At 38.6% G+C, this 14873-nt stretch overlaps 1 protein-coding gene across 1 annotated transcript; it reads left to right on the top strand.

The window, feature by feature from the left end:
- The first annotated feature begins 768 nt into the window (after nucleotides 1-768).
- Nucleotides 769-3533, top strand: LOC107792601 (putative N-acetyltransferase HLS1). The gene is made up of 3 exons (XM_016614839.2): nucleotides 769-1319; nucleotides 1416-1615; nucleotides 2418-3533. Exons 1-3 carry the CDS (start codon nucleotides 1131-1133, stop codon nucleotides 3274-3276), a joined length of 1248 nt encoding a protein of 415 aa, XP_016470325.1. The 5' UTR covers nucleotides 769-1130; the 3' UTR covers nucleotides 3277-3533.
- Nucleotides 3534-14873: the final 11340 nt, after the last annotated feature.

Here is a 14873-nt window from a genome sequence, read left to right as displayed (position 1 = left end):
ATAAATACTGCACGAAATTAATACAGCATTAATTCTTCCATTATCATTTCTACAGGATCATCACTCACCACTCCCAAAGAGAAAGTTGAAAAGTTGCAGAAGAGAATCCAGAGGGACTTGCCGAAAGTTTATCAAAATTATACTCCTATTAAGTTGTGATGACAGTAAAAAAAAAAAAAAGAAGAGTAGCATTTTTAAAATATATGAAGTCATTACTGAGAAACTCACTACTCTTTTTAACAATAAGCTAGTTAGCGTTCAATATCTCGATTGAATAATTAGGCGTCTAATACCCCAAATTAATTAAAATCAATTAGTACTCCCTCTATTCACTTTTACTTATCCACTATACTAAAATACATTTTCGCTTTTACTTGTCCATTTTAGCAAAGCAAGGGAGACAAACTCTTTTTTTTGTCTTACTCTAATCATTAATTACTCATCTCCAAAATTATTTTCCAGGACTCTTTGAAATGCCATCATTATGAGAGGTTATAAGGTAAACAATTATTATTTCTTAAGGGGCGTAAAAAATCCGTATATAATTAATAATCACCATGTACCAAGGGCTGTGGTGGAATAGATAAGATCTATTTGCCAAATAACTAGAGGTTGGTGTGCGAGCCATAGATATATAGAATGGTGTGCTACCCGCGAATCTGAATTAGTCCGGCCTCAATGCAGGTACGGCCACTACATGAAAAATTATAAAAAGATTACACAAGTAATCCTATACATAAGTCATCAATTCATGGTAAGTTTTCCTCTTATCTTTATTATGGCGAGTAGTATTTTTTGTTTATTGGTAAATTAAAAGAGAGAGGTGGCTTCTGAAATGAGTATAAAAGGGAAGCGAAATGGGAGGAAGCATTATCCTTCTCAAAAGTTCAAAAATTGCAAATCATAACCAACTGCTCACTTCACTCGGACCAAAAAAAGCTTTTTAACGGCCCCCCTTTCTTTCGACCTTTTTTCTTTTAGCTGCTCCTCTTCTTTCAACTACACCATTTTTTTTTTGTTTTTGGTTTTGCCTTTCTATCACGACGTTACATATTAAAAACTGTGTCATGTTTTATATATATATATATATAAGCAAACACTTGGTTCCTTTTAATTAAAGAGAAGAGAAGATGATTGTGGCAGTTGGTGATAAAGTGAGGATAGTAGTAAGGGAATTCGACGGCAAGAAAGATTGTAGGGAAGTGGAAGAGGTAGAGAGAAGTTGTGAAGTTGGGCCCACCGGCAAACTCTCTCTTTTCACTGACCTTCTAGGTGACCCTATTTCCAGAGTTCGCCATTCTCCTGCCTTTCTCATGCTGGTATACAATATGAATTTCATTACTATTGAACTGCACTCATTGACCATTGTATGTCATAGTTTAATTCTTGATTATCTCATTTACATTGATGATCAGGTAGCAGAGATGGTGGTAAGTAATGTTGGAGAAGAAAAAGGAGAAATAGTAGGGATGATAAGGGGCTGTATCAAAACCGTTACATGTGGAAAGAGAGTCTGCAGGAACAATCACGATTTCACCAAACTACCTCATCAACACCTCCCTGTTTTCACTAATATTGCCTATATTTTAGGCCTTCGTGTCTCTCCTTTTCACCGGTAACTACATTTCTATCGTCTAATTAATAGTAATACGTATATTTCTCATCATCAAGTTTGTTCTGCTTTTTGTTTTAATTTACAAAAGACCAATTATTGTTTAGTATTTGCCGAAATCAGACACATTCTAACTTGTCCTGTTTTCTTTATATATAATATAATAGTAGTTGACTCTCCACTTATTGTTTAGTACTAGTATATAGTTACAGAGTCAACTACTATTATTTACTATTTATTTTTTGTTTTTAACAACCCAGCGGTGGTATGGTAGTGCATATGCAAACCTTACTTCTACCCTGAGATAGAGAGGTTGTTTCCGATACACCCTTGGCGTCCCTCCTTCCAAGAATTCTCCACCTTACTCTTGGGATAACTCAAACTCACAATCTCTTGGTAGTGAGTTCTCGGAGGGAGGGATGCCGAGGGTCTATCGGAAACAGCCTCTCTAACTCAGGGTAGGGGTAAGGTCTGCGTACATACTACCCTCCACATAGACCCACTAGTGAAATTATATTGATTGTTGTATATTAGTAGTTGACTCTCTAACTATATACTAATATTATAAAGTTGTTTATAGCATCATAAATTCTTATGAGTATTTAAGTAATACATTAGTATTACCTATGTAAAGTAATTTTATATACAATTTAACATGTTGCACAAGTATTTGAGCATCGGTGCACTCATAAAAATGTACCTGAAGTTATTTTTATGAATAATTGGATTATATAAATATTTTTATCGTTAGTCTATAAAAATTATACTCAACCAAAATTAACAAATCCTATGTCATTTTAATCAGGAGAAAGGGCATTGGGTTGAAATTGGTGCGCAAGATGGAGGAATGGTTCAGGGAAAATGGTGCTGAATATTCATACATAGCTACTGAAAACGATAACCATGCTTCTGTAAAACTCTTCACACACAAATGTGGCTACACCAAGTTCCGTACCCCATCCATTCTAGTGCAGCCAGTTTTTGCACACAAAGTCAAGATATCAAGAAATGTCGCTATAATTAAGCTCAGCCCAGTTGAAGCTGAAACTCTATATCGCCATAAATTCTCCACCACAGAATTTTTCCCTAAAGACATTGATTCAATCCTCAACAATAAACTCAATTTGGGTACTTTTCTAGCAATTCCAAAGGGTAATTTTTCATGTTGGAATGGTGTGAATGAGTTTTTAACGAGTCAGCCCGAGTCATGGGCTGTACTCAGTGTGTGGAACTGTAAGGACGTGTTCAAACTCGAGGTGCGAGGCGCATCCAGAATTACAAGGGGCTTAGCTAAGACGAGTCGTTTAATGGACCGGGCTTTTCCATGGCTTAAGGTTCCGTCAGTGCCGGAAGTTTTCAGGCCCTTTGGGCTTCATTTTTTATATGGGCTTGGTGGTGAAGGCCCATTATCTGTGAAGTTAATTAAGGCCCTTTGTGATTTTGCCCATAACTTAGCTGGAGAATCGCGGTGTGGGGTGGTGGTGACAGAAGTAGCAAGTTGCGAACCGCTTAAGTTAGGAATTCCTCACTGGAAAAGGCTATCTTGCGCCGAGGACTTATGGTGCATCAAAAGATTAGGGGAAGACTATAGTGACGGGTCTGTGGGTGATTGGACTAAATCAAAGCCTGGTCTTTCTATTTTTGTTGATCCCAGGGAATTTTAACTTTTAATTGACAATATCTTGTGTTTTTTATTAGGGAATCTAATTTAGATGTCAATTTTTCCTTTTCTGGATTAACTTTATGTGATTGCAGAATTAGAGGAGAATAAGGAAAATATGGTTGTACAACTCTTTTTTATTGTCGTTGATGTAAAGGGGGAATTGAAATATCCCTTTTGTTTTATGTAAATGGATCATGTATGTGACCTTTCTTTACATCCCCTCTTTCATATTCATAATAATATGGTGGATTTTTGTTATATTGGGATTCTATCTCTTGACTTTGCATATCCTTATTTTTAAAGGATAAGACCGTAAATGATTGAAAGATTTATTTCTCAATCAATTTCTCAGAATATAGTCCTAGAAATCAATTTTTTTTTTATTTGAGAATAAGAAAAAATGAATAAGAAAGGAGCTTGAGTCCTGTATAGTAATAGCATAACAAATCTCTCGTATTCATGTCATTTATAAGGTAGTTACAATTTCATATTCATGTCACTTATTTATAAAGTATTTACAAATACATTGTTGATTATAATACATTAAATTACAGAGTTCGTTGTTCAGATAGTCACTCAACTTTCCGAAATTATCTACCAAAGTCATTTTTTCACTTAACTATGTCTATAGCACTTGAAGGTCACTCAACCAGATTTATCAAACTTTTGATCGCCAAATACTTATTTTACCCTCTAAATTATTACTACTTTTATCTTCTATTTCTTTTTTATTTTTTTGATTTTTCAATATTATGATTTTTTTCTCTTTTTAATCAACATTATGGACTTACCTATAAAACAAAATTATTTTATTTAAAAATAAAAATAAAAAATTATTTTTCTAGCATATATAATGTCTATGCTTAAATAATTTTTAATTTTTAAAATTTATAAATAAAATTTATTTATTCTAAGATAAGTCCATAATATAAATTAAAAAGAGAAAAATTATTATATTAAAAAGCTAAAAAGAATTATAAAAAAAAAAAAAAGATAAAAGTTGATAATTTAAAGGGTAAAATAGGATTTGGCTAAAAATTTAAGAAATCTAGTTGAGTGATCTTCTGAATGCTATTGACATAATTAAGTGACTTTGTTGTTACAAACGAAAGAAAAATGATATATTGGTAGATAATTTCGGATAATTGAGTGATCACATGAGTAATAACTCTTAAATTACAGTGATCATGTTAAAGATGTCGGCTGCGTCGTGATGATATTTTTCATAGTGGCAAACCAGGGGCGACATTTATCACTTTAATATGTGGTGTGGGGCTTCTTCTAATTAAAAAAAAAAACAAAAAACTGGGAGATCTTAGAGTATTAATTAACTATTAAGAATGAGTTGGGAATTGGGATGTCTATGAAGTCATTCATGCCGGTACTACTTTTTGCTTTGGTTGTCTTATTTTAGTTCTTTTCTTATTCAAATTATGGTAATTTCTCTTAAAGCACAATAACTCTTTGCTGAGGATTGCTTTGTTTCTTTTTGTCAAAACTTTAAAATGAAAAGGGAGAGGGATACTTGTTCTGCTACGTGCTAATTTGCTATAGCAAATGAAAGATAGTGATTAGAGATCTTTTGGAGTTCCAATATAATCATTCCACCTGCAAATTTGGATAATGAATAAGCACTGGTTTCCACTAATTTATTTGTGGTGGTCTCCACTAATATTTTTGGAAAACAACTCTTCTGTAAATTGCAATTTAATGTTACACTACCAAGATTTCTTATAGTCTAGTATAAATCGTATGAGAGTCTTTCATTTTCACAATAACTGTGAGTTGGATTTTATTGTTCCACTTCCCACTTCCCACTTCCCACTTCCCGCCCCCTTTTCTTTTGCCCATAAACTAGAAAAAGTTAAAGAAAAAAACATAGTGATGTTACAATCTATAATAATTGGATGGTGGAGAACTGAATTATTGTACAACTTTTTTTTATCCTTAATTTTTTTGCCATGATATAGATATATTTAGAGACACGTGTAATTCAAGCTTTAGAATGTGTTTCGTATGGCAACCAAGAGGTTGTAAGTTCGAGTCATCCCAAGAGCAAGTTGGGGAGTTCTTGAAGAGAAGGATGCCGAAGGTCTATCGGAAACAGCATCTCTACCCAGGGTAGGGGTAAAGTCTGCGTACACACTACCTTCCTCATACCACTAGTGGGTTTATACTGGGTTGTTGTTGTTGCTGTGATGTAATTGAAGCTTTATAGCTTGTTTGGCCAAGTTTCTTCCTAGTCCAAAAGTGTTTTTTTTCAAAAAAAAAAACGAGGTATTTGACCAAGCTTTTTTGGGGGTGAGTGCTCTTGGGAAGAAGTAGAAACACTTTTTGAGAAGCAAAGAAAAATAACGTCTTCCCAGAAGCACAAACAGTTTTGACTTTTCTTCTTACCAAAAATACTCTTAGCAAAATGTAGTATATTCCAAAATAATCTTACTTGTTCTAAACCTATAGCCTGTTTGGCCAAGCGTTTTGTTGGGCCAAAAGTGTTTTTTTGGCCAAAAGCACTTTTGGCAAAAAATTGAGGTGTTTGGCCAAGCTTTTGGAAGGAAAAAAGTGTTTTTGAGGAGAAACAGAAGCAGTTTTTTAGAAGGAGAAAAAAGTAGCTTCTCTCCAAAAGCACTTTTCTGAGAAGCACTTTTGAGAAAAATACACTTAGAAGCAGTTTTCAAAAGCTTGGTCAAACAATAATTACTGCTCAAAAGTGATTTTCAAATTAATTAGCCAAACACAAACTGCTTCTCATCAATAGTAATTTTTTAAAAAGTATTTTTGAGAAAAACACTTCTCAAAATAAGCTGATATTAGAAGCTTGGTCAAACAGGCTACTAATACTTAGGATATTGATCTATAAATATTTTCCTTATTTTTTAGGATATCTTTCTAATATATAGTGACTTCTAGAGTGAATGTTTATATATTTATTAAATAATTTTTTGATAGATTTAAATCATCTTGAAAGAATTAAAATATTTTTTAATTTTATTTTCATATTTTACTTAAATAAAATAAAAAAATTAATTATTATCTTTAATAATAAATATTTGAAATTATTTATTTTCTTATATAGTATTAACTAGTACTTATTAAGTAAATCTCTTTGTGTCCTAATTCGTAATTTGATATTTAAAATGAATTTTTGAAAAGCTTGGCCAGATACAAATTATTACTCAAAAGTGTCTTTCAGATTGATTAGCCAAATCCAAATTGTTTCTCTCTAAAAGTACTTTTTCAAAAAATATTTTTGAAAAAAACACTCATCAAAATAAGCTAAATTTTCCAGCTTGACCAAACAGGATTTGTTTCCTATGGCAGGAAATTTTGATCCATTATAGTCAATGACATGTCCTCTTGGTCTGCATAATAGCAATGGAGGGACATTACTGTATGGGTCAAAATCTTACCACAATAGTCAATCAAGTTGAGACCTCGCCTAAGTGGAGAAATGGCAAGAATCACCACGACCAACCTCAGTCCAATCATCGACAATGTATGTCAAGTAAAAACGGTACTCGAATAACGACGAAAAGGCCGTCACGTGAGAGTACATCGATCAACGAACACAGTAAAGTTTCGAGAACTATATATAGAAGGAGGACTTTTCCTCTCAAGGGGGCTCGGACAATTTCCTCCTCCGAAGGATGTAAACTGATATTTCTCTCTTCCTATCAAAGATAGGATTGTAACATCAAGAAATCTAGAATGTTCCTTTTTTTTTTATTTCATTATCTCGCTATACATTTTTAGATCTGAAGTTGATTATGATTGGCTAAGATTTTCCTCTTCTCATTATTAATTTGTTTAGTCAAAAGGTTCAACACTTTTTGGTCAAACAATTTGGCGCCGTCTGTTGGGATTTCTTAGCCAAATTTCCTAGTCTCCTTCAGGTCCGAAACCGGTGAAACATAATCACCCACCAGAAAGAATGGTAAGTAAACCTCACGTGCTAATCTAGATCATTATGCAACATGAAAGCAAAAGTCACAATCAATATCTACGCAAAGCTCACAAGAGGAGACGGTACCTGCTGCGCAATCCTATAGAAAATTGGACACATCTTGCCCTACTCTGACATCCCCATCCCACACACCGGATGGCCCACGAGCAAGATAAGGCAAACCCAACCCACGCGGAGCCAGGGCATCCAAAAAAAGGGAGAAAAGAGAGTTGAATACGGCTGCTGAATCTACAAACCACCATTCCATCAACCACTTAAACGCCAGGCAGAGTGAACAACGCTATAAGGCTACCCTCGTTCATCGACTCATCGGATCGAGGTAAGGAAAATCTCATCTTGGTTTACCTTCTGTTGTTTGCTTAAACATGAATACAAGTGACACATGGACAAGCGAGCAAAGAAGCATTCCAACTGGAGAGTGGAAGAACTATTACAAAATAACTTGAATATCGCCCATCTCAGAAATTTCAACTCCTGGAAAATGACGTCCCCTAAATCGTACTCCTTCTCATCACCCAAGTGTTGTCCCGATTGGGTTCTCTCGGGAAGGTTTTGAAATAGGCAATGAGGTAGACGTCACCAAGTTCAAAGGATAGTTCATCGCCCTGCCTATCGGCGAGCTCTCCAGGTCAAACGATGAAGGGGTTAAACAGGGAAGTTCCAATATATGCATAAAACGAACATTAGCAAGATAGCAACGTTCTATACTCTCCGACATCACACTCTCCAATACAGACAAAATTAAGCAAAATGGGACTCACCCAGGAAACACAAAAGTTAAGCAAAACTGGGACTCCCCCAGATAACACCCAAAACTCTCCAAAAAACTGGGAATCACGATGGGTTAACATTTCGACGACAGCTCGAAATAACACCCTTCGGGCCAAAGACCATCGCCAAAAAAAAAGAGTTCGACCTCGCTCAAATTATAATGGGTTAACATTTCGACGACAACTCGAAATAATACTCCTACGGCCAAGGACCATCGCCAAAAAAGAAGAGTTCGACCTCGCTCGAATTATAATGGTTAACATTTCGATGATAGCTCGATATAACACCCCTACGGCCAAAGGCCATCGCCAAAAAAAAAAAGAGTTCGACCACACTCGAATTGCAATAGGTTAACATTTCAACGACGACTCGAAATAACACCCCTACGGCCAAGGGCCATCGCAAAAAAAAAAAAGAAAAAAGTTCGACCTCGCTCGAATTGCAATGGGTGAACATTTCGACGACAGCTCGAAATAACACCCCTATGGCCAAGGGCCATTGCCAAAATAAAATAGTTCGATCTCGCTCAAATTGCAATGGGTTAACATTTTGACGACAGCTTGAAATTACACCCCTACAGCCAAGGGCCATCGCCAAAAAAGAAGAGTTCGGCCACGCTCGAATTATAATGGGTTAATATTTCGACGATAGCTTGAAATAATACCCCTACGGCCAAGGGCCATCGCCAAAAAAAAAGAGTTCGAACTCGCTCGAATTGCAATGGGTTAACATTTCGCCGGCAACTCAAAATAACACCCCTACGGCCAAGGGCCATCGCCAAAAAAGAAGAGTTCGACCTCGCTCAAATTATAAAGGTTTAACATTTCGACAACTGCTCGAAATAACACCCATACGACCAAGGGTCATCACCAAAAAAGGAGAGTTCGACCTCGCTCGAATGATAATAGGTTAACATTTTGATGACAACTCAAAATAACACCCCTACGGCCAAGGGCCATCGCCAAAAAAAAAAGAGTTCGACCTTGCTCGAATTGCAATGGGTTAATATTTCGACGACAGCTCGAAATAACACCCCTACGGCCAAGGGCCATCGCCAAAATAGAAGAGTTCGATCTCGCTCGAATTGCAATGGTTTAACATCTCGACGACATCTCGAAATAACACCCCTACGGCTAAGGGCCATCGCCAAAAAAGAAGAGTTTGACTACGCTTGAATTATAATGGGTTAACATTTTGATGGCATCTCGAAATAACACCCCCTACGGCCAAGGGCCATAAAAAAAGAATAGTTCGACCTCGCGCGAATTGTAATGGGTTAACATTTCGACGACAGCTCGAAATAACACCCCTAAGGACAAGGGCCATCGCCAAAAAAGAAGAGTTCGAACTCACTCGAATTATAATGGGTTAACATTTTGACGACAGCTCGAAATAACACCCCTACGGCCAAGGGCCATCGCCAAAAAAGGAGAGTTCGACCTTGCTTGAGTTATAATGGGTTAACATTTTGACGACAGCTCGAAATAACACCGCTAAGGCCAAGGGCCATCGCCAAAAAAAAAGATTTCGACCTCGATCAAATTGCAATGGGTTAATATTTCGACGACAGCTCGAAATAACACCCCTACGGCCTAGGGCCGTCACCAAAAAAGAAGAGTTCAACCTCGCTCGAATTGCAATAGGTTAACATTTCAACTAGCTCGTAATAACACCCCTACGGTCAAGGGCCGTTGCCAAAAAAGAAGAGTTCGACCTCACTCGAATTATACGGGTTAACATTTCAATACTAGCTCAAAACAATATCCCTACGGCAAAGGGCCATCGCAAAAGGAAAATTTCAAACTCATTCGAGCCCAATAATGCCTTTGCAGCTATCTACTGTCATCGTGCTTTTTTGCTTCTAATTATTAAAAAACTGATTTCGCTACAAACTCCAAGTTCTACCTCGCTCGGATGTGTAAAAAAAAAGAGAAGCGACTTCTCCCGAATCAACGATAGTTTGATCCCACATGACTCAAGTCAAGACTAACTTCGTCCAGAACAACAAAATTATATAAACTCATTTGAGTCAAAGATGAATCTGCTTAAAGCAATAAGTCACCAGTCGATTCCACCCCAAACAAGAGAATCAAATGAGACTCCATCCGGACTCACGATGAAGTCCTACTCAGTCTGGTTAAAATTGGTTTCCCTGAAAAATCAGGAATCCACCATATGAAGATCCGACAATTTACGCCAAAGATATGTAAAGCAAAAGAGTGAGAGATACAAAGGATTTACAACGATGAAAACTCCTTTATTTAAACAGTTGCGCAAAATGGCCGCAGATTATACACGGCTAAAACCGATCCAGTACAAAATAAATAAAAAAAGAAGAAGGCAACAACACAAACAACGACAAACAAGAAAAGACAACAAAGAACAAATATTTTACTCGGCGCCATCACTGTCGTCCTCCTAATCTCCATCTCCATGAAACTCCCCCTCAGCATCAACATCCTCACAGGCCTCCGGTGTCGCGGGACCATAACCACAGTTAACACGAGCCTATTGTGCCTTCGCCCGAGCTCTTTCATAGTGGCCTCGAAAACATTGCTCACTTCCCACAAACTCTTATATATGTCCCGCTGGGCTTCGGCATGAACTAAGACTTCGTGCAAATGACGAGGAACAGCGGTGGAGGTGGATTCAACTTGGGCCAACAATTGTGCCTTTTCGGCCTCAAGAACAGCGACCCAATCTCCCAAAGTTGAAGCTTCCCGGTCAATGTTGCCAATACGCTCTTCGAGCCTCGCCTCCCTGAGCGTAGTCGTCGCCCTCTCAGACTCCAACTCGGATTGAAGGACACAGATAGCATCCTCTAAAGCCGCCGGTCTGGCCGAAGACGACGCCCAGGCACTCTCGACACTCTCCAATTCGGAGACCTTTCTCTCCAGCTCGGCTAATTTCCCCATCCACTTGGCACTCAAAGCCTCGACTCTGATGGCATTAAGATCCAACTCGGACTGCAACGACCGCACCTTCGTCTGAAGATGCTCGCACTCTACGGCGACCCCTTTGCGCAATTCAAGTTTTCGTCCTTTACACGAAGTTGCTCCTCGAGCTCGCTATTCCTGCAAATAGCTTGCATCAGCTCCTGATCCCTCTTCTCCAGTTCCTCACCAAGAGATCGATCACCGGCATTCGCCCTCAGCCGTTCATGCATCTCACGGCACTTGTTGCGGTAGTGCCGGTACTTCTCCAACATCATTAGAAAAATTTTGGCTCGAGTGTCAGCCCTGCGAGCACTTTCAATCTCCACCATATACCTCTGGAAGACGAAAAGAGTTGGTAAAGGTCAAGGCCGCCAAAGATAAAAAGAATGCAAAAAGAAAGAGGAAAAACTTACCCTCAGGCCTATAGCAGCCACTTCATGCATCAAATCGACTTCATTGACGTACCGAAGAGCCTCACACTCGGCGGCAATGCACAAAAGGTCAAACTGTGGTACCAAGTCCTCCGTATCTCCCAGAAGGTTAATCTCTGACGAGATTTCAAGTATACGGGTCGGGCCTCCCGCGTGTACCACCGTACGAGTAAGGCCCTCTTCGAATATCCTGACATCATCAGGATCAAGATCGGATTCAGATTCGTAGTCATCGACCAGGACACATTTTCCCCTTTCTATGGCCGAGGAATAAGCACGACCCGATCCAGAAGATGATGGCCCGCCCAAAGTAGTAACAGCGGCCTCGGGATTCTGACTCCCCGTCGCAGTAGTCTGTTGGTCAATCATAACTGCCGGAATCTCTATCGACGGGTTGGTCATGGTAACCGGCTCTACCTCTGCAGACGGGTTAGCATCGTCCCCCATCTCAGACTTTGTCAAGGGGATGCCACCTTCTAAACATACCACGACTGAAGGAGCCATTTCGAACTCCACTCGTCATCTCTTTGACGGCGCTTCCCCGTCCTCATCATGGGAAGACTCCCCCGTTGAGCAGGTAGTAGGAGTCGGAGCCCCAGATTGAGAAACAATTTCTGTGCACACGACTACGGCCGTAGATTCAACTTGAGCAGCCCTTACCGTAGGTCGGACAGCAGACCTTGGTACGGGCCGAGAAGAAGACGTCGGCTGACGAAATGCAAATGGAGGAGCCCTCGCCCTTCTCATTCTCCCTAATAACGATAAAAGTCGTATAAGCAACAAATCCAAATTGCAAAGTGAAAAATAGAAACTGCGGCAAGACTACTCACCAGTAAGGGGCTTACGTCCATATTTCTCATAGAAGGACGACCATTCACGAACTCCCGCCGTATGAGGAAGTATGGCATTCAACCATTCGCAGATATCGTCAACAGGCGCAAGGGGTAGTCTCGCGGCTGCAAAAGCAAAAACAGTTCAATACTGCCCAAAGAAAAGCAGTTGACTATTATTCCGACAAAAGATACAAAAATTTACGTGTAAAGTTCTATCTCTCGGGGAACCCTGCAGAATCTGTCACAAGGTGCTCGGTCCGCACATAAAAGTAGTTTTCGTATAAATGATGATTGGCTATATCATCCATCTTCACTACCAGACTCTTCGTCCCCCGATGGCGTATGTGAATCATCGTGCCTCGAATGAGTTGAGGGGCGAAAATGTTGAGCATGTGTCTCAGAGTGATCTCCCGACCGGCAAGCTCCACGAACTTGAGTAGCATGAGGAACAGTTTATATAGGTACGACGAAAGTTGAGCCGGACACACCTCGTAGAAATGGCAAAAATCTACCACCAAGGAAGGGAGAGGAAGCGTATACCCGACAATAAAAGGATGCGTAGAACGCACAGTATCCCGGGCGGTAGAAATGTATGATAGCATCTCGACGGGGTGCGGAATACCCCACCTAACCTTCAGCTCCGCAATCGCCGCCTCATTCATAATAGAGGAAATAGGTTCTGGTTTCTCTCCGGTAGGGCTATTGAAATCGGTCCAGGGCTTCCCGGGACGAGGCAATATTTCGGCCGCCGTTGGAACCTCCTCATCCTCTACTACTTATACTCCTACGGGAACAAGAACATCATTTTTCGGTATCGAAATTGCAGCAAGATCGTCAGCGCGGGAAGAAGAACCACCATTTGTCTCAATTGAATAGAATGAACGAACAAAGGAAGCAAGAGGGAAGACGAAGATGCCAATTTCTGACCAACAAGAGAGAATCGAAAATCTGAAGTATCGGGGAAGAAGAAAATTCGCAAAATTCTTTTGATAAATCAAGAAAGTGTGCCAATAGATTGGTGTTTTCTCCCTATTTATAAGGATATAAATTCCCCAAGCGGGAAACCCAAGAGTCGCCAATCAACACTGATAAGGCATGAAACGGTTCAATCCCCAGGAAACGTGTGTCATAATGGCAGTAACCACAAATGACGTTTCAAATCAACGCATCATTTTGACTCCAAATGGACACGACGAAACAAAGGCATCATTGAAGCGTTGCGCCATCGCCTCGATCTAAAAACCTCGTTCAAGGCATGAACAGTCAGATTTCTCCTAGCCTTCGAATCTACAAAGTTCGTCTGCCAAGCCCGCCAAGGGACGACCTCGACGGACGGGAGGGACTAACTGTATGGGTCAAAATCTGACCACAGTGGTCGACCAAGCTGGGACCTCGCCTAAGCGGCAAAATGGCAAGAAGCACCACGACCAACCTCAGATCAATCATCGACAGTGCATGTCAAGTAAAAACGGTACTCGAATAAAGACGAAAAGACCGTCACGTGAGAGTACGTTGGTCAACGAACACAGTAAAGTTCCGTGAACTATATATAGAAGGGGGGCTCGGACAATTTCCTCCTTCGAAGGATATAAACTGATATTTCTCTCTTCATATCAAAGATAGGATTGTAACATCAAGAAATCTAGAATGTTCCTTTTTTTATTTCATTATCTCGCTATACATTTTTAGATTATGCTTGGCTAAAATTTTCCTCTTCTCATCATTAATTGGTTTAGTCAAATGGTTCAACACTTTTTGGTTAGATCATCCTTTTGTTTTAGGAGTATATGACAAAATGTCACTCCAATTAGCTCTTAAACAGCCATTATATAAAATTACTTCAAACTGTGAAATGAAATGCAAGAAAAGTCAGAAAAGTTCTCTTAAACTGCCGTTACTCTTGGAGACTATCAATTCGTGCTGAAACTGATCAGTAGTGTAAAATATTTATGTCGAAAAATCTCAAAAATATCAACAATTTGTTGAAGAATTAACATTGCATTGTAGAATTTAAGTTTGGACTCCAATCTCTTAAGTAATGTGTAGTAGTATGTTTTTGCACTCTCTTGTATTGTATACGTTCGCCTAAATAATTAATACGGATAGAAACTTATTCTGGATGAGGCCTTTATTCGGTTATAGTCGGTAAACTTAGGGATGTACATGGACTGGGTTGGATCGGTTTATATTAAAATCGAACCAAACCAACTATATTGATTTGCATTGGTTCGGTTTTGTCTGATTTTTCGGGTTTTTTCGGGGGGGGGAGGGTTGTAACATGAATAATTTGCAATCTTACTTTGTTAATTTTTTTATAAGTAAATATATGTTTAGTAAAAATTTAAAAAGTTGACAAACATATGATCTATTAAAATATTTTTATGGAAAAATTTTGTTAATTACACATGATAGTTACTTTTTTTATTCGTCTGACAATAATTTTTCACTGATGTATACTTTCAAGGTTAAATGAATTTAATAATTAAATATAAAAATCAATATGATACCTAATTAATGATATATTTTATTTAATTTTAGATTATCGAAATACCATTTCAAATTCAAAAAAGATATAAGAATTTAATAAATCTTGACATATGAACATGGATGATGGAAGAACAAAGAGATTGACGCATTTCAATAACACTTGATAAGAAAGTGAT

This window comes from Nicotiana tabacum, chromosome 3 (assembly GCF_000715075.1).
Source record: "Nicotiana tabacum cultivar K326 chromosome 3, ASM71507v2, whole genome shotgun sequence".
NCBI classification, from domain to species: domain Eukaryota; kingdom Viridiplantae; phylum Streptophyta; class Magnoliopsida; order Solanales; family Solanaceae; genus Nicotiana; species Nicotiana tabacum.
The sequence above is the reverse complement of the archived record's forward strand: the minus strand, read 5'-3'. Positions and strand labels throughout refer to the sequence as shown.

Bases quoted from the DNA above. Each gene is read 5' to 3' on its own strand.
- LOC107792601 (XM_016614839.2), top strand. From the start codon at position 1,131: ATGATTGTGGCAGTTGGTGATAAAGTGAGGATAGTAGTAAGGGAATTC. The intron at 1,320-1,415 runs GTATACAATATG...ATTGATGATCAG, and splicing joins CTCCTGCCTTTCTCATGCTG to GTAGCAGAGATGGTGGTAAG. The intron at 1,616-2,417 runs GTAACTACATTT...CATTTTAATCAG, and splicing joins CGTGTCTCTCCTTTTCACCG to GAGAAAGGGCATTGGGTTGA.